Below are 19,868 nucleotides of genomic sequence, written 5' to 3' on the forward strand. Positions count from 1 at the left end.
AAAGTCCTGCCAGGCGCTTTCCACCCGTGTGCTGGGATGCCCACCAGCCCTCACCCTGCCTGTGGGACCCCTCCCCTCCGCTAAACCCCCATCTCATGCCCCCTCCATCATGAGCCTGCTCGTATGCTCCACCTGCTTCTTCTGATCCTGGGGAAACGAGTTTACACTCAGCTCTGGGTGGTGGTTCCGCGTGTATATGAGCTCTTCTCTGCTAAGAGCCAGGCTGTTGCATGTGGTCATCACAGTGCCTGGTTCAGGTGACCGAATCAGGTGGCATCTCTAGGGCAGCGTGGACAGAGAGACAGTTTAGCATGGTGCTGAGCTCATGGACTCTGTTTAAATTCACATCCCAGCTCTGCCACTTAGTAGCTGTGTGACCTTGGACACATCACTTCACCTCCCTGGGCCTCCATTTCCTCATTCGTAAGATGAGGATGATAAGGATCAAGTGAATTAATCCACATACAAGGCTTCCTAAGAAAACCTAGCACATAGGACCCACTCTGGGCAACTGAGGCTTTGCATTTTCCTCATCAAAATAACTCATCAGTAAAATGGAAAGTGTTCACAGACCAAATGCTTCTGGAGAAGCTGCAGGGGGCCAGGCACTGGAGATCCAGAGAGCAAGGCAGTCAAGGACTCTGCCCACATGGAATTTACATTCCCTTGCATTGAGTGGCCAATACATATGTCAGCAGGATGAGTTCAGCTCGGAAGGAAAGCACAGGTGGTGGGTGGAGGATAACTGGGGGTGGGAAGCAGCTTGGGGAGGCAGAGTCTGGAGTTGGTAGCATCGATGGGGAGAATGGCGAGTGACAAGCGGGCAGTGTGGCCAAGGTCGGAAAGAGAAGGGCTGCAGAGAGGCTCCCGGGGGAGGGACCCATGAAGGGCAGCTGGACTTTAGGTGGCAACCGAGCAGAGTGATGGAAATGCACAGATGTGGCCCGGCCTGGACTCGGACCCCTGCCTGCCGCGGACGGGACAGCTCCAAGCCTCGGTTTCTCCTTGTGTACAATGAGAGGGACCTGTGTGTCGTAATGTGGTCTTTTCTGAGCCGCATTTCCTCACTTGATCTCATTTTATCGTCACAACAACACTTTGAGGGAAGCAGATTTATAGCGAAAAGCACTGTGCCTGAGAGGGTCTGCGTGTTTACTTGCCCGCAGTAACTCAGCTGGTCAGAGGCAAAGCCGCCGCATCCCCGCGCCCCCGGGCAGCGTGGTGGGCAGACACAGGCACACTGCTCAGCGCTGCTGTAATCTGGGCGGAAGGGGGAAGGCGCATGCCGGCAGGGAGCTGGAGGAGAAGCAGGGAGGCATGCAAGTTAGTAGAACCCAGCTTGGATGGGGTGTCCTCTGGATAGGAGGACAGCAGAGGAGTTTGCTTGGCTGTCCTGGAATCCAGAACTTGCAGCCTGGACCGAGTGGATGAAGGTGTGAGACAATGCTAAGAGGACGTTTGCGCGCCAGGCCCGGTTAACCCACGGCATTGGGTCCTTGCAGGGGCTGGCAGGCAAAGAGCTCAGGTGAGGGTGGCCGGGCAGGAGGAACGCAGGAGGCAGGGGTGATGCCAGAGCCCCTGTGTGGGGGCCACACAGGGTTGGTGGTCGCCAGCAGAGCAGAGGAGACCTAAGGAAAGCCCACCAATTTCCCCAGCAGCCCCAGTTCTGGCTGATGGATATCAACAGCTGTGATGCTGTGGTTCTTTGTGTATGTGGTCGATAGGTTCCCCGAGACACTTGAGAAGTGCTGTGGACCTCCCCGCCTCAAATAAATTCCCCCTTCAACAGTTTGTGTTCCGTTTCAGGTTTATAGACCCCTGAAGACAAAGTCCCTCTGGTCTGTAAACACTATTTTTCACTCTCGAAAGTCTCAAAATCTGCTTAGTAGCACATAACTAGGGATGCTAGAGTTAACAAATGGAAATGCAGGATGCCTGGTGAAACGTGAATTTCTGATAAACAATGAATAATTTTTTAGTATAAGTGTGTCCCATGCAATACTTGGAACAAACACATAGTAAAAAAAATTATTCCTTTTTCTGAAAAGGAATCACAGGTATCCTGGGTTTTATCTGGAAATCCCAAGCAAGATCAGCATCTTTTGTTCTTAATAAAGTAGTATGGGGAGAGAAAAGAACAAAAAAGGATAAAATAGAAAACACCAAAGTGGTTTTGCAGAGAGTAAAGGTAATGTTTAAATATTTGTTCATGAAACTTGTGTTGTAGTTACACATACACAGAAATTGTGTGCATGGGGTCACCACATGAAACCTTTTTCCTGCTGTCTGGAAGCAGAGGACTTTGGTCTGGTTCTGTTAGAAGCCTGACTTGTGGGATGGAATGTTCTGGAGGCAGATGCTAGTCTGAGACCACGGCTAACGGCTGGAATTGGAAAGATGAGAAAATCCTACTGCACTAGCCTCCTGGGCAGGTACCCATGGGGAGCGTGGCCTGTGCTTCCATGCCGCCCACTGCCGTTTCGCCCATGGGCTAGGGTGGCCTTCGGGGACTGTCCTGGCTCAGCACCACCAGCTCTGAAGCACGCACCAGCAGAGGTGGCAAAGGGAAGAGGTTGTGGCATGTCCCACAGGCCTCTGGGATACACCACACGAGCCATAGCTTTGCCCCGTCAGGAACCCTGGTTTGAGCTGTCCATCCAGATGGCAGACATTTGGCCTGACAGCCAAGCTGTGCAAATAATGCCATTGCCCCTAGAGGTCCCTAGCTTTGGACCTCCAGAGGCTCAGGAAGGAGATCATATGTTCAGCATCAACTTGACACCGGACACTGTGCTGGAAATAGTGGGACAGAGGATAAGAGCAAACATGGGCTCTGGGCTAGACTGCCCAGGTTCCAATCCAGAGCCTTGCCGCTTGCTAGCTGTATCACCCTGGCCTAGTTACTTAACCTCTCTGTGCCTCCGTTTTCTCATCTATGAAATGGGAATAATAATAATAAGATGTCTTGCAGACTTATCATGAGTAGGTGAGCTAGAGCATGTGAGAGTATCTTCCTTGTGCCCAGGAGCAGCAATGACCCCCTGGCAAAGTGTCCGGCAGAGGCCAAGGAAAGAGAGGGTCTGTCCCACATGGGCTTGCCCTGCCCTGCAACCTCCTGCTCCCGAGGCCCACCTGGGCAGTGGCACCAAGGTCCAAGGGATGCTCTTGGGGCAGGAGGTGGGATGGAAGTTGGGACCATCCCAGTGCAAGAGGTGGGGTACAGCAAGGAGAAGAGTGTAGATAGCACAAGGAGGTGTTAGAGGCCCAGTGTTGAGTCCCAGCTCAGCCACTTGTGACCTTGGTCTAGTGCCTTCTTTCGGTTCTCAGTTTACGTTTCTGTCAAATGGGTAGAGTAGCATTCTGTAGGGCTACTGTAAGTCTTAAATGGGAAAATGTCAAAGTATATAATGCCTAGAGTCTAGTAGGTGCTCAGTAAAATCGGCTGCTTCACCACCATCATCATCGTTATGATGATCTCTCCAAGGCAGCCCTTTAAGGAAGGCAGAATTGAGCAGTGAGGAGGAACAGTCAGGAGACAAAGTCCCTAGACACTGGAGTGTGACAAGCTGTCATATTCACAGAGTTAAGATCACAGTGTCAGGCAGGGCCACTCTGTCTACTGCCAAGTTGGGCAGGAGAGAGGGAGAGAGAGGATGTGAGCAGGGGAGGGCTGTTGAAAGTGATCAGCTTAGACCCATACTTTCCTCTTAACTATCACAGAAAATGACTTACAACTGAAACGGGAGGACCCAAGTTTGACTAGAGGAAACGGAAACCCAAGATGAATAAACAGATTGTCAAAGAGTGCCTGATTGCTCTAAAAAACTTGAGGTTTCTGGACTGAAAGAAATGCCTGTCAGATTCTGAGAAGCACTGTGAACTCTTGTCAGTTTAATTCAATGGACATTTTTCTTTTGAGCATTTTCCGTGGGCCAGGCCTGAGTTAGAGCCTTCCGTCAAAGGACCTGCAGTTCAGGAGGGAAGGCTGACATGTGGGCATGCATTAGAATGTGGCAGGTGGAAAGTTATCCCTGGAGGAGGATTGATTAGCTCTGCTGTGGGGTGGTGCAGGGAAGCTTCACACCACAGAGGTGGCTCTGTCTGGGCTTTGAAGGATGAATAGGAGTTCAAGCACGTAGTAGGTGAGGGCACTTGGACTGAGAGAGTAGCATGTACAAGGAGTGGAACAGGTTGTTAGGGAAATAACATGTCACCTGTTGCTGCCTTGGAGGGAGGAGCAGCGGGGCAGGGAGTCCCAGATGTGGGCAGGGCCTTGAAAGCCAGAGGTTTTCTCCTGGGGGTTAAAGAGCACAGACAGGTTTACCACCTACAGGGGTGAGTAGACAGCTTTGTGGGATTATAGACAGTGGGAGTTGCAGTCAGATCCTGTTTGGGTGAAAGAGCCAAGCTAGAGGTGAGTAGCCTGGAAAAAAAGCCCAGTTGGAGTCTAGAATGAACTATTATAGCATGGGTTTGTGAGCTTTTAAAAGAAGAGCATAGATGCCCAGAGTCTGCCAGCCAGACCATCTGGGACCTCGCTTACCTGGCACCTCTCCCACCTGGCTCCTTCCCCCCTCGAGGCCAATGGGGCCTGGTCCATCCTCTGTTGTGGCACCTGTTACATCAGAGCACAATTATGTGTTCACAAGTCCCCTCCTCCAAAGTGGATGGGGTCTTTACCTCGCACAGGACCTGGAACTTAGCAGGTGCACATGCAGGGATGCCAGTGAACTGAGCACTTGTGATGTTGCTTGTAAATCCCTGACCATCCCCCTCCACCTCCACCATTAATGTGGGCTCCACAGAGGCCAGGGGGTGGGTCTTTGTTCACTGCTAAATTTCCAGGGTCTAAGACAGTGCTTGGCACAGAGCAAGTGATCATTAAATACCTCCTGAGTGAGAGAATGAGTGAGAGAACAAATGCATTTGAGACCAGTGGCATAACACAGTTCACATGGCTACATGTTTAGGGGGCTTCTTTATGTCTGGCACTCAGAGGCATTGTGCTTCCCCAGGGAGGGGCTCTGGGTAAACTGCCTTCATGTACTAGATTCATGTCCTTCGTCCACGGCTTAATAATGGTGTGTGTGACCTTGAGCAAGTTACTGAACTACTTGAAGCCTCCACGTCCGCATCCATAAAACAGGGATTCCTTCAGGGTTATAGGAGGGGCCGGTGGGACGAGGCACGTCCTTAGCTGTCCTGGCACACAGTCAGTTTGCAATCATCGTTACTGTAAAGTGCTGCCCACTTGGAGGAAATCTTTGGCTACAGGTTTTGGAGCTTCTTTGCCCTGTTTCTGGTCACCATGCTCATTAGTAGCTTTGGCATCAAAGTCTCCAATACATCAGAAAACCCAGTTGCTGTTAGAGGAAATCATAATGTATTCACTCACTGAGCAGCTGTTCAGGATGGGGATGCGAAGGTAAACTAGCCAAGTGGGGTCTCAGCCCTCTGGGAGGTTACATCCAAGCCAGGGTCAGGGAGAAGCATAAGCCAGCGCACAAACACTTAAGTCAGGAAAGCGTCGGGGAGTGGTGAGCTCTAGGCTGGGAATTTAAATAGGATGTGACAACAAGGGAGGACATTGAGCTGACGCCTGAGTGTCAAGAAGGCGCTGGCCATGAGAAACCCAGGGAAAGAGGCTCTTGGGCAGAGCTTCCGGGGTCGGGAGAGCAAGCTTGGCGTGTGAGGAGGCAGGGTGGCTAGAGCAGAGATGGCGCAGAGATGGCACAGAGATTGGGCATCAGTCTCAGTGGTTTGATGAGCCAGGGTATGTTCTAAGTACAATGAGGCACTTTTAGGAGGTTTTAACCAGGGGAATAGTGTGATTCCCCCTTTAAAATGGACTCTGGCTGCTGTGCTGAGGATAAATTATGGCAGGGAGCAGGCAGAGACAGGGAGACCAATTAGGGGACCATGACAGTAGCCAGACAAGAGGTAGTGGCGGCTTGAGTTGGGGAAAGAGGGACAGATGGCAAATGGTCTAGAGGTAGAACTTTCTCATACGTGCTGATGGATGAGCTGTAGACAGGGAAGGGGGAGTGGAGCCAAGAAGATTCTACTTTTATTTAACTAGATGTAGGGGCAAGTGGGCCACTTACTGACACAGGTAATACCAGTAATACTGTTAAAAATACTAATCCTGCACAGGCAAGATGCCCCATCCTGGGGGCAGCCACATAGCCCTGCAAACGGATGGGAAGGAAAACCAGAAATTCAGAAGGAAGGAGGCCTAGCCTAGGAGCAGCAGATTTGGAAAAGTTGGGGCATGCCAGGTGGACTGATAGGAGTCACGCTGGGGGACATGGACTGCTGCTGACAAGGCTAATGGGACTTCTGAGAGCACGGGACCTCTATGGGTTCCCTGGAGGGAGACTTCTAGCTTAAGATGGTGTTTGGCTAATTATCAGAGAAATGCAAATCAAAACTACAATGAGGTATCACCTCATACCAGTCAGAATGGCCATCATTCAAAAGTTCACAAACGATAAATGCTGGAGAGGGTGTGGAGAAAAGGAAACCCTCCTACACTGCTGGTGGGAATGCAGTTTGGTGTAGCCATTATGGAAAACAGTGTGGAGATTCCTCAAAAAACTAAAAATAGACTTACCGTATGATCCAGCAATCCCCCTTCTGGGCGTATATCTAGAGGGAACTCTAATGTGAAAAGATACATGCACCCCAATGTTCATAGCATCACTGTATACAGTAGCCAAGACATGGAAACAACCTAAATGTCCATCAACAGATGACTGTGATAAAGAAGTTGTGGTATATTTATACAATGGAATATGACTCTGCCACAAAAAAGAAAAAAAGAATACCATTTGCAGCAACATGGATCAACCTAGAGATTGTCATTCTAAGTGAAGTAAGCCAGAAAGAGAAAGAGAAATACTATATGATATCACTCATATGTGAAATCTAAGAAAGAGAAAAGGACACTATGAACTCATCTATGAAACAGAAACAGACTCTCAGACTTAGTAAACAATCTTATGGTTACCAGGGAAACAGAGTAAGAAGGGATAAATTTGGGAGTTTGAGATTTACAAATGTTAATCATTAAATATAAAAATAGATTTGTTAAAAGTTTCTTTTGTATAGCACAGGGAACTATGTTCAATATCTTATAATAACTTTTAATGGAAAAAATATGAAAATGAATATATGTGTGTATATGCATGACTGGGACATTGTGCTCTACACTGGAGACTGATACATTGTAATTTGCTGTACTTCAACTAAAAAAAAAAAGATGATGTTTGGACACACACACTATTGTCAGTTCCCTTCGTAAAGGCAGAGCTCACAGGGACAAAGAGAACAGGAGAGAGAATGACGGCAGCAAAGTTCTGAATTCTGGGAAGCAGATGGATGACCGTAACCAACTTGAAGAACCAAAGAAGCTAAATTTTGAGTATGTCATCGGAAAAGCTGAGACACCTGACTCACACCGCGGAACCACAGAGGGCACAGGAGCCGGCAGCATCAGGGGCCCTGGGGCGGGGGTAAAGCTGGGGTTTTAAGCAGTAGGATTGGATGAAAATCTTCTTGAGAGAGTTAGACCCAACAGATCCGTGTCCATTCCACACAGCCAGTTGCTTCCTTGAACATGTTAGACAGAAGACCTGAGGCTTATTCTCTGTCTAAGGTAAAGAACTGGGAAACACTTGGTGAGGGCAGAGGAACATACTGAAACAGAGCACTAAGAGTCACTTCTGAATGCTGAGACCCCGGCTTTCATCCCGGCCCAGCCAGCCAGGCCCACACCATGTAGGCAGGAGGTTAGGTTGGAAGAGTCTTCTCTGGACCACGTGATGAGCCTTGGAACAAAAATCTAAAGACACTGCCATTAAGAGATTCCCCAGGAATCAGCGCAAGAGACCACCCAGTGGAGAAGCCTTGCTGGACAGTCCCCCACTGTCACCGTTGGGACCCACAGCCGAGGGTCACCGGGCATTGGAGGGAAGCCAAGAATTGGAGACAGTGAGGCTTAAGGCAAAAATAGGCAAAAAGACAAAAAAACTTGGAGGAAACAAATTATGATGGTTAAAAGAAACTGGACCATGAAACAAGGACAGAATGCTATTAAAGGAACATTCAGAGAACAAAATAAAAATGAAGAAAAAGGAGGAAAGGGGCAGAAGCAGGAGGAAGGCAAGAAAAAAGAAAAACCTATTATAGCAGAAATTTTTTAAAATAAAAACTCAAAGGAAGGGTGCAAAGATAAAGTTGAGGAAAGCTCCCAGAAGGTAGAACAAAAGGATGAAGTGAAGAGAAATAGGAAAGAAGAGATTTTTTCAAATGAGAAGACCATTCTGGGGGGGAGGGTATAGCTCAGTGGTAGAATGCATACATAGCTCACTCCCCAGTACCTCCATTAAAAATAAATAAATAAACGTAATTACCTCCCAAAACAAACAAACAGTAATAAAGTAAAAAAGACTTTTTTTTTTAAGACTTTATTAAAAAAAAGAAGACCCGTCCAGGAGGTCCAATACCAGCATAGTAAGTGTCAGTAAGAGAAAACAGGGTAACAGAAAACTCATTAAAGAAACAATTCAAGAAAAATTCTCAGGACGGAAAAACACCGGTTTCCAGGTTGAAAATAGCCCACCAAGTGTCCAGCACACACAGCCCTGGAAAGTCTCAACACTGGATTCCAAGAAAAGATCCTGAGAACTTCAAAGCCAAAGATGGATCACAGGCTGTGCCAGGGTTCCCCAAGACCACCTCCAGGTTCAGTGATTCTCCAGGGAAACCCTCAGGACTCGGCACAGAGTCGTACAGCTGTGATGTATTGCAGTGAAGAGAACAGCACAGCCAGCACAGGGAAGAGGCGGCCGGGGTGAAGTCCAGGGGAGACCAGGCGCGAGCTTCCAGGAGTCCTCTCCCTGTGGAGTCACACCGGCTGGGCTTCATTCCTCCCTGCTGTGTTGTGATGACACCTGTGAAATGTATCTACCAGGGGCGCTTGTCAGGGACAACTCTAGGGATTTTCCTGGGGGCTGGTCATGAAGGCACTTTCTGCCTGGCACACTCCCAAATTCCAGACTCCCAGGAGGAAAGCAAGTATTCAGCATGAACCACACTGTACAAACAGTGCAGGCACAGTGAGCTGCTCTTAGCTCAGGGGATGCTGGGAACCCTCCCCAAATCCAGGTTCCCAGATGCCAACCCAGGGCCACCTTGCAAGCAGCCTTTCCAAGGATAGTAGCCAGGCCTGCCGTGGGAACTTTTCTGCGTGCAGGCAGATCAGAATGACATTGTGTTTCTCAACAGCTGTGCTGAGATGGAGCAAGGTCTCCAGGGTCCTGAGGAAAATTATTCCTAACTTAGAGTTGTGTCAGTGAAGTGCGAGGTAGAATTTTCAGACATGCAAAGCCTCCAAGAATGTATCACCCATTCCCTCTTTCTTGGAAGGCTACTAGGGATGTTGTTCTACCAAAATGAAGGCATAAATCAAGGAAGAGGAAGCATGGAGTCCAAGAAACAGGATCCAATATGAGACAGACAGAGGTGAATGGCTTCCCAGGTGATGGAGAGGGAGGGACCTAGAGTAATGGGTCTGCATCAGGCCTGGAAGTCACCAGTCTGGAGAAGAGAAGCCCAGTGGCTCTGGGAGAGGCTCCCCCAGGATGCTAAACCTGATGGAAGCGCTTGATCACATTGAAAAGAAAGTTACAAACTGAGAGGGTTAGGACCAGAGAAAAAACATGACAACTATTCACTCCAGGAAAAACAAAGTCATGCAGGAAAAAGAAAGCAACCAGGGCTTGTCTGTCAAGAGCATTTCCAGAGTCATAATAAACCCTGAATGCCTACCTGGCCAAAATGATGATATAATTATTGGAAGGATGATGGCAGGACTGAAATGATACCTTGGCGGGGGGAGAGGGGAGCAGTGAGGTGGGTACAGGTTGTACATGTGAAAGAGAGCTAAACCTTCATCTTCCATAGTGGGAATTCATTGCATAATAGGAAATACCTAAAACTGCAACACCAGGAAGTTAGCAAGAGTAGCCTGTTATTTAGAGACCTGAGATAGAATTCCAAAAGGATCCATTAAGAGAATTGAAAGTGGTTGCCTCTAGGGAGCAGGACCTTGGAGGGAGGTGGGACTGAAGAGTACTATTGTTTGTAAAAATCTTGTAGAACAATTTGAGTCTTTCAATTGTTGTTAGAAGTAAAAATGTTTAAATTTTCATTTAGATATAAATTAAAAACAAAACAAAAGAAGGAAGAGAGAAAAGGAAAGGAAAGAAAGAAGGTAGGAAGGAGGAGAAGGAGGAGAGAGAGAAGGAAGGAGGGAGACAGGGAGGGAGATGGAAAGACAGACAGTCACGCTCTCCTGCTCGGGCCAGGCCACCTCTTCCCGTTCCAGGTCCCACTCACGCCAGCATGAGCTCTTCCTCAGAAAAGCAGCCAGGAGCAAGGATCTGGGAGACCGGGCGCAAATTTGGTGCTCAGCCTGGAGACGGGGAAGTCAGCATTGTTGATGGTCAGGTGCCAGCTTATAGTGCAGACTCTGGATGTATTGAAGGATGAATGAGAAAACTGAACTTCTTCTATTCCTCTTAAGTCCTGCAGCTCATCAAGTCTCAGAAGTTTCTGAACAAGTTGGTGATTTTGGTGGAAACAGAGAAGGAGAAGACCCTGCGGAAGGAATATGTTTTTGCTGACTCCAAAGTAAGTGATGACAAACCCCTGAGACGGGCCAAGGGGGAGTGAGGGACGCATGTTTTCCGAGGCTTGCTGTGTGCCTGGAAGTTGGTACCAGCAGCTCACTCAGTTCTCATCCCTGGTTTCCACCTGGGAGAGCTATGCCCGGGAAGGTGAGGGGGCGCATTCCAGGCCAGCTGGGATTTGAGCAGTCATGGCTCCGTCTCGTTCCTCTGCCACCACACCTGCGCCTGAGAGCTGCCTCCTTTATTATCCACGTGTTCCCCAGCCCTGAGCCCCACTGGGAGGCTTTCAGCTTCCCTAAGATGCACTCAGAAGCCCTCAGGGGCACCCCAGATTTAAATCTGAGTCCCAACCAGCACCCCCTCCATTTCTACACTTTGCCCTACTCTGCAGAAGCAAGATTCCCTGCCAGGTCTGGTGTTGGAGTTAGAGGTGGTGTGGGCTGATGGAAAAACTCAGAATCTGGGCATTATGGTGGCTTCTGTAGAGACAAGCATCTCTGGGACCTGATCCCTCACCTCATACACGCTGACCAGGGGCTGAAACCCACCATCACTGCCCTGCGATTTATCCTGCAGCATATGGCTGGGGTGAGGCAGGCTGCAAAGAGTGCCCACACGTCGGGTGTTGGCTGACTGCATCAGCACTGAGGCCAAGGGACGAGGGATCCCAGTGCAGGCTCACAGGGACAGTCCCCACCAAGTGCTGGGACCTGTCTCTTTCTACCTGCCCTGTGTGGCAGGGGTGGGCTGATGGGAGGCCAGTGGGAGGTCCGAGGGCTCCCAGAACTGGCTGAGAGGGTGGGAAGGGCTGGGAGGAGTGACAGAAAAGGAACTAGGAGAAACAAGGAAGTGGAGGTCAGACAGGCTGGGTGGGCAGAGACAAAGAACCCCTGACTGGACATCATTCTTGGGACATAAGCATGGATCCAACACCCACTTCTGCCTGTCGCTGCAGGCTCGCAAGGATCGAGACACAAGCAGTCATCAGGCACTGAATTTTGAGCCATCCTTAACTAAAGGCAGGTTTCCATGAAGGTGGCCGTCATGACATCTTCGTGGTTTCTTCAAGGGGCTTAGATTTGCAATTAAATTAGCTTGAATCATATGAAATTGCCATCTTTGTAGGTCAGAGACAGTCAAACATTGGTAATTTCATATGGTACAACCTAAAATTTGGGGGCATGCCTGTTTGGTCAGCCTGCCCTATGTGACCATAAGCTACGAGAGGGCCATGTCTGCCTTGTGCCCCTCTGTGTACCCAGGGCAACTATTAAGAAGACTATGACAGCCTTCATGTATTCTTTTCTTTTTAATTAGTCTCTTTAATTTAAATGTTCTCTCACTACACAAGTAATCTATTCTCATTGGTGGGAAAGTAACAAATACTAATAAGCAAAGAGTTTAAAACAGAAACACCCATGTACCACTAGTGAACTTGGACTCCGTCTTCCAGGATTGTTTTTGTTTGTGTTTTTTTTTTTAATACAAAAGCAAGGGTGCTAATCATACTGTTTTGTCAACTGGCTTTTCATCCCAAATAGTATATTTTGACCACCTATCCTTGCTGATGAAATTTTTAAAACCTATAGTATTCTGGCAGCATATGGATGATGTGTAATACAGTTATTAATTCATCTCCTAAGCTTGAACACGAAGGTTTCTAATATTTTCTGTGTTAAAACACATGCTGCAGTCCCTGCCGTGTGGTTGGGTCTTCGTATGGTCCCTGATTTTTCCCTTAGTGTCTGTCCTCACAGAGGAAGGGCCAGGTCAGACGGAAGCCATCTTTTAAGACCCTAGATGCTTATTTCCAAATGGCTCTCCTGGAAGTCCACACTGATCTGTGCTCCACTCAGTTTTCTTGAAGCTGACCAGTCCTTTGAAAGTGTCCTGTGCAGGGAGGCAGAGGCCTTTCTGAGTCTTGTCTGCCCTTGATTCCTAGAAGAGAGAAGGCTTCTGCCAGCTTCTCCAGCAGATGAAGAACAAGCACTCGGAGCAGCCGGAGCCCGACATGATCACCATCTTCATCGGCACCTGGAACATGGGTGGGTCCACGAGCCTCCCCACCTTCCTGCCTCCCCCCACCCCCGTGGGTTCTGCTTTGCTGCCTCAGGCATCATCACCTGTCTCCCCACCCTACCCCCAGTCCTGAGACGTGGGTACCCGTCCTGAGACAAGGGGTAAGAGTGGCGAGCTCCAGGAGGCTCATACCCAAGTGCAGCTGACATGGGTTTCTTTCCTCGTCTACACTAGGACGTTTTAGGCAGACTCTGAATATACAGAGGCTCTGGGCGCCTGCCGACCTTGGGCAGCTCGCCGAGGGGGTCTCAGGCCCGGAAGGAGGAACTCCCTCCCTGAGCAAGGGTGCCAGATTTACTGAGAGAGGCAGAGATGATGCCCAGTTAAGTTTGAATTTCATAGAAACAACAAATAATTTCTCAGTATAGGTATTTAGCTAGAAATAAATATACACAAATGGAATATATATGATGCTAAATATATATACTGTATATTTATATACTAATATATATCATATGCTAAATATATAAATATTATGGGCTGAATATAAATGTACTAAATAATTATTTAGTGTAACAATTCAGCTAGAATTAAGTGCAAATAGACACCAAATAGATATTATATTAAATATATGTAGTATATACTTAGATGCTAATATATAATTTTATACTGAATATGATTTATACTAAATATTTGGTCTAAGTATTTAGCTAGAAATTTTTAAAAATTAAGGAGATGCAAGATTTCCAGTTAACTTGAATTTTAGATCAACAGATATTGCATGGGACATGCTTATTCTAAAAATTACCCTTTGTTTATCTGAAATTTGAATTTAACCAGGCATCGGTCTCCCCGACTTTTGTCTGGATCAGAGTCAGGACCACTGGCCTCCCAACACAGCAGGTGTCGCCCCTTGGTGGATGCGACAGTATGATCCAGAAATGAAAACACAGCTTGGGACTCCTGGCTTGTCACTGAGTGCAGGACGGGCTGGGCTTCTGGGAGGGGAGTCAGGGGAGCTCCCGACCCTGATTCCAGCAGCCCAGCTCTCCCTAGGCCTTCATGCCCAGATGTTCCAGGAGCCACAGCAGCACTGAAATAGAACTGTGGCCCGGTTTCTGTGTCCTCTTCTCTCCTCCTCAGTGTTTCTTACTGGCCATCCTATTTCACTGGCTCCCACTCTTGGGGGTTCATGCACGTGGCCACCGGGTCCCTTTCTGTTTTTTCCTCTGTGAGCCTGAAACTCTTAAATTGGGCGGGCATGGTTCAAGCAGTCCAGGTGCACAACCACAGGGGGTGTCCTTCACACAGAGACAGCATGGAAGATGCTGACTGGGGCCCTGTCACACCAGGGCGGTGTGGGAGGGTCTCCCCAGGAGGAGGCCACCAGCCCCCAGGGCTTGTGCTCTCACTGTGAGCTGTAGTGGGAGCAGAGATGGCCAAGGTCAAGTCGCTCTAGGTCTTGGCTTCTTGGCATTTGTGAGCCAAGAGGTTATTGCTTTGGGAAAGCTTATTGTTTTCAAGGACACTTGAGGAGAAATAAATCTTTCATCATCATTTCTTTGTTGAGCTGTTTCAGCTCTTTTTTTTTTTAATTTATTTTTAACGGAGGTACTGGGGCTTGAACCCAGGACATGCACTCTACCACTGAGCTATACCCTCCCCCCTTTTTTTGTCCAACTATTTTATTTTTTATTTTTCAATTTTTAGGTGTATTTTTTTTGGTGAGAGGAGGAAGTAATTAGGTTTATTTATTTAATGGAAGTCCTGGGAATTGAACCCAGGACCTCGTGCATGCCAAGCACACACTCTACCACTGAGCTATACCCACCCCCTCAGCTCATTTTTTGAAATGGCAGTGGAGTGGGGCTCTCCACGCTCTTCTGTTTCTCTGGCTAACCCCTGTGCATCTCTCAGTTTTTGGCTGAGCGCTCTCTTGTCGTGGAAGTCATTATTGTCTCCTAACCATGGTTAGAAGCCTCCCTCCTAACCCTGTCAGCCTACCGGGTTGTCTCGCCACCAACGGAACATAGGTTTCTTGAGGCCTGTGTCTGTTACTACAGTTGCCCCACAGACCAGGACCATGTTTGACATCTTGTCAACTAGCTCAAGTTGCCGTGCGGAATCTTTGGGTGTTTCTAGTCTCAGAAACTTAGCTCTATCTTTACAAAAAACTTAACTGAGTTCTGACCCTCCTGACACCCTGGGAGATGATAGTGCCTAGTTCTCTATCTGAGGTATTTTGTTGGGTGGCCTGAATGGTTTTCAGTGACTAGATGACCCTCCTCCCCACCCCCCATGCTTTCCCCACCTGTGTTTTGAATTCTCTTGATGTACCTTTGACTCACTTGGTGTTGGGTTTTGCTGTTGAAGGTAACGCCCCCCCTCCCAAGAAGATCACGTCCTGGTTTCTCTCCAAGGGGCAGGGAAAGACGCGGGATGACTCTGCTGACTACATTCCCCACGACATCTACGTGATCGGCACCCAGGAGGACCCCCTGGGAGAGAAGGAGTGGCTGGAGATACTCAGACACTCCCTGCAAGAAATCACCAGCATGACTTTCAAAACAGTGAGCAGTGGCCGCGGCCCTGGGTGGGACTCCGGAGCAGTGGGCTTGGCAGAGCCAGTCAGGAGCATCTCAGAGGCAAGGGCGGGGTCAGCCTGTTGGCCCTCAACTTCCAAAGATACCTGGATGTGCTCAGTGGCCCTCACCTTCCACAGCCAGACAGTGGCACCTGTATTCAGAAATGAACAGGGTCCACGGGTGTTGCTGATCACCGGGGTCCTCCCTCTTCCCTGCCTGAGCTCTTAGATCACCTTCATCGACATCTCGTCTGTGAGGCATCCTTAGGAGCCCCCCGAAGCGTAGGATTACAGACAGGGTGCCCCATAGCTGGGGTGAGGGCTGGGTGTGACTCCTTGCTCTGGGGTCAAGCACTAAGTCCTGGCCAAGGGTCACAGCACTGTCCTCCTCACCAGATCGCCATCCACACCCTCTGGAACATTCGCATCGTGGTGCTGGCCAAGCCGGAGCACGAGAACCGGATCAGCCACATCTGCACTGACAATGTGAAGACGGGCATCGCCAACACGCTGGGTGAGCGGGAAGCAGGGCGGGGCGGGGGCGGGTCAGGGTGCTTCAGAGAATTGAAAGAAGAGCGGAGACTGCAGGAGGGTGAGTGCGAGTGTGTGTGAGCCCGTCAGTCTGCGTTTAAGTGTGTGAGTCCGTCCGTCTGTGAGTGTGCGAGTCTGTGGGTCTGCCTGTGTGAGTCTGACTGCGAGGGTGTGGGGGCAAGTGCAGCCACACGGGCAGTGGGTGGAGTTGAGGGCGAGGCCAGCGGTTTCTGATGGTTGGCGTCAGGGACAGGACAGAGCCCCAGAGGTAACAGGAAATAGAAGAATTGCTGCAGTTGAACGTAAAAAGCCCTCTCAGCCTTTCTGCCAAGAAACCGCAAACTGCCCGCGTCCACACCCACTCGCCTCCTTCCTTCCTGTCCCAGCAGCTGCCCTGCTCTAAGCCCACGCCCTCTGCTGCCCAGGAACCTCCTTCTAGTCCTTATCCATCTCTGCCCGGGCTGTCCTCCTCCATCCCAGAAGCTACCAGCCTGCAATACGCTTGGACCTCCCATCACAAGACAAACCCCACCCCGTTCCCTCAAGGGGCTGGGCCCGGGGCTCGTTACCACCGCAGACAGGAGCCTGCTCCTTTGGACAGGCAGGCAGGACAGACAGGCAGCGGGATCGTTTCTGGGGGTGAGCATGCTGGCAGAGTGTACGGTGTGTGGGCAGAGCAGCTCCAGCTGCTACTTGAGATGGAAGGTCAAAGGGACTCTCTCAGAAAAGGTGTTGGTACTCAAGTCCAAGGAGTGAGGAAGGGTGTGCGTGGGAGGAGCATGCCACATAAAGAGAACAGCGAAGCAAAGGCCCTGCAGCCCCTGAGCTCAGCTTTAGTGGGTGATGGGGAGGCCAGATTGTGGCACTAGGCCTTTACAGTCTGAGCTTTATGGCCATGGGAAGGCATCTTGGAGACGGAGGAGTTCCCATGCACCAGCCCCTCCCTCACCTCCCCCTCTCTCCCCTGAGGCTGGCCTCTCTCCCCTGACCTCCCCAAAATGTCCCCCAGCCATGGTTAGCACAGAGTAGGAGCTCAGTGAATGCTAGCTGACTGACGGAAGAGCTAAGACCTTTCTGAGAGCGTACCCTATGCAAGGCCGTGTGCCAAATGCTTGACGGTGTTCATTTAACACAGATGCCCTGTGGGTGTAGGGACTGTCACTAGCTCCATTCACAGACAAGGCTCTGGAGGCTACAGTGAGGTTCCTCAGCCTGTCCGAGGCCCAGTGACAAGGAAGTGGTGGGCGAGGATTTAAACCCAGGCCACGCTGCAGGGCAGCGAGGAGAGAGCCTGCGTGCAGGAGGCCCATCCTAGCTCGGTGGCCGCAGCTCCGCCCAGAGTCCTGAGGGGGCAGAGCCCGCTGAGCTCCAGGGGCCCAGACAGAATGTGAGCCACGTGGGTGGTTTTACATTTTTAGTAGAACATTAAAGAAAGGAAAGGCAAACAGGGCTGTCAGTTTTAATAACGTACTTTCTCAAACCTTATACATTCATAATATTACCATTTTAAGAGGTAGTCAGTATAAAAATGTATTAGCTGTTTCACAGTCTGTCTTCCTTACCGAGGCTTACAGTCCCGACGTGAATTTACACTCACAGCCCTTCTCAGGCTGGACAAGCCCATGAAGCACTCCCAGACTTCTGCAAGTGTCAGAACCATCCAGAGCAGGGCGGCCAGACGTCTGCCCTCGAAGGCCAGGGAGTAAATGTTTCAGGCTTTGCGGGCCACGTCATCTCTACTGTGACTGCCCAGAGGCGTAGCTGTGCTCCAATAAAGTGTTAGCTGCATGCTCAGAAATTTGCATTTCGTATCATGTTAATGTATCCAAAACATTCTTCTTTTGATTTTCTCCCAACTATTTTAAAATGTAAAAGCCATTTTTAGCTGGGGGTGGGCCAGTGCTTGCCTACCGCTTGACCTAGAGGGCTTGCTAGACACGGATTACGGGCCCCCAACCCCAGAAGATCTGATTCAGCAGGTCCAGGGCAGAGCCTGAGAATGTGAACCTCCAACCAGTTCCCAGGGGGTACTGAGGCCGCCGGTCCAGGGAACACGCTTAGAGAGCCACTGGTCTCAGTGTGGGATTTGGTCTCTCCAGGAAGCTGGAATGAGCTGGTGGAAGATCAGCCCGCCCAGCCCCGGCCTTCTCCTTCTGAATGTTCTTCCCGAGGCTTCTGGCTGCTTCTGATGGTCCTGCCTGGGCACTGGGGAAGCTGACAGTCCCCTTAGAGGGAGATGCCAGAATGGGTTCCACCAGCAGCCTCCTTACACCACTCATCCCATTTTCTTTTGGTCCTGGAGGAGTCTCGCCCCCTACCAGGCCCATCACCCATCACTGCCCGCCCCCAGACCAAGCTGGTCTACTTTCTTCCTCCTCCACTTTCCCACACCTGCTTTTTCCCTCCTGAGAAATGACAATGCTTCACCTTGATTTCCTGCCGCTTGGCAAGTTTGCCTATTTGATGTTCTGATGTCATCCTTCTCCCCTCCCTTTAGGGAACAAGGGAGCTGTGGGGGTGTCATTCATGTTCAATGGAACCTCCTTGGGATTTGTCAACAGCCACTTGACTTCTGGAAGCGAAAAGAAACTCAGGTAATGGAGAGCAGGTATTGAGGTCATCTTCCCAGACAGACCTCAAACCCTACACGCCATAAGGACGGCCCAGCCCGCGGCCAGGACCCTGTCGGCCTCTAAAGGCTTTTCCCGTGGTCTCGTCAAAGCAGCTGCAGCACAGGAGTGTGGGTGAATCACATCTAAAGGATGGAACAGACATTTCCTGTGTCATTAACCCAACGGACACCTAAATACCACTCCATTTCTAAAAGGAAGACCTCATCTAGGGCACCCTTACAGTGTAAAACCATTTTGCCTACTGGTGGCCCAGTCATGAAGACAGCCATCTGGAGGATCCAAGATTCCGATTCCCTGCTGAGTGGCCGCTCCGGGTCCCTGCCTGCGTTCCCAGTTCAGCCTGGGATCTCGTTAAGGTGGTTTGCTGTAGCAGGGGCTGGCGGTTTCAGTCTCAGTTCCCCCTACATCCCCTCTGACTTCCTGCCATGTGGAGTAGGGAACGAAAGACCCTGTGCTAAGAAGTCTGCTTTTTTTTTTTTGTTTAATTAGGCGAAACCAAAACTACATGAACATTCTCCGGTTTCTGGCTCTGGGAGACAGGAAACTGAGTTCCTTTAACATCACGCACCGCTTCACCCACCTCTTCTGGCTTGGGGATCTCAACTACCGTGTGGAGCTGCCCACCTGGGTGAGGAGCTGTCTGCCTGGAGCTGGGCTGCACAGGACAGAGGCTCCCTGGAGTTAGCCCAGGGCAGACGGTCATGGAGGCACACAGACCGAGACACTCTCTCTGGAGCTCAATGCTGTTCCCATTACGGATCCGCCACCTTTCTTTACGATTGGCCTCTGCTCACACCTACTTCCCATGTAACTGTCCTGGCCTCCCCTCTTTGCCACTCCTCTGCCTCTCTGGTCCTCCAGCTGGCTGGCAGCAGGCCCTCAGCTTGCCAGTCCTAGATCCCCAGGAAAGGCTGAAGTCTGAGGAGACCAGCTCAGTTTTCTCCCCAAATTGCAGATCACCAGCCAGCCTAAGGAAGACATGTCTGAAGTTGGATGCCCATCCAGTGAGCAGCAGTCAGAGGGGCCATGTGGCCAGAACAGCCTTGCTCACTCAGGGAGGGTGAAGGATTCCTTGGGAGGGGGTGGGCAGACTCCCCAAGAAGTCAACTAAATATATTCACCAGAGTGGAGGTAACATAAGTTTTGGGAGAAATGGCTATTGGATTCCAAAGCCAACCCATCCCACTGATGTCAAACTGACTCTCAGAGTCCAAAGCCAGATCACAGAGGCCCGATGCCCAGAGATCCCAGGGCTGAGGTTCCAGATCCCTACGCAGCCTTACAGCAGGCTGTCTCACAGAGAGAGAGCAAGAGATGTACCTACCTATCGACGCTAGAAGTCAGTGTGCAAAAATAGTGTCCGTCCGCGAATTTAGAACAGCCACGAACGTATGTCATTGAGTTACA

The 19,868-nt window shown here is 50.0% G+C and overlaps 1 protein-coding gene across 1 annotated transcript in view; it reads left to right on the plus strand.

The window, feature by feature from the left end:
* The window catches only part of INPP5D (inositol polyphosphate-5-phosphatase D), a 114,593-nt gene that overhangs the window by 67,676 nt on the left and 27,049 nt on the right, over window positions 1–19,868 (plus strand). The window contains exons 10-15 of the mRNA XM_072961859.1: window positions 10,589–10,695; window positions 12,637–12,739; window positions 15,087–15,283; window positions 15,694–15,811; window positions 18,326–18,422; window positions 18,951–19,089. Coding sequence (XP_072817960.1) covers window positions 10,589–10,695; window positions 12,637–12,739; window positions 15,087–15,283; window positions 15,694–15,811; window positions 18,326–18,422; window positions 18,951–19,089 — 761 coding nt within the window. The remainder of the gene's footprint in view (window positions 1–10,588; window positions 10,696–12,636; window positions 12,740–15,086; window positions 15,284–15,693; window positions 15,812–18,325; window positions 18,423–18,950; window positions 19,090–19,868) is intronic.

The sequence above is a fragment of the Vicugna pacos genome, chromosome 5 (assembly GCF_048564905.1).
Source record: "Vicugna pacos chromosome 5, VicPac4, whole genome shotgun sequence".
In the NCBI taxonomy this organism is placed as follows: domain Eukaryota; kingdom Metazoa; phylum Chordata; class Mammalia; order Artiodactyla; family Camelidae; genus Vicugna; species Vicugna pacos.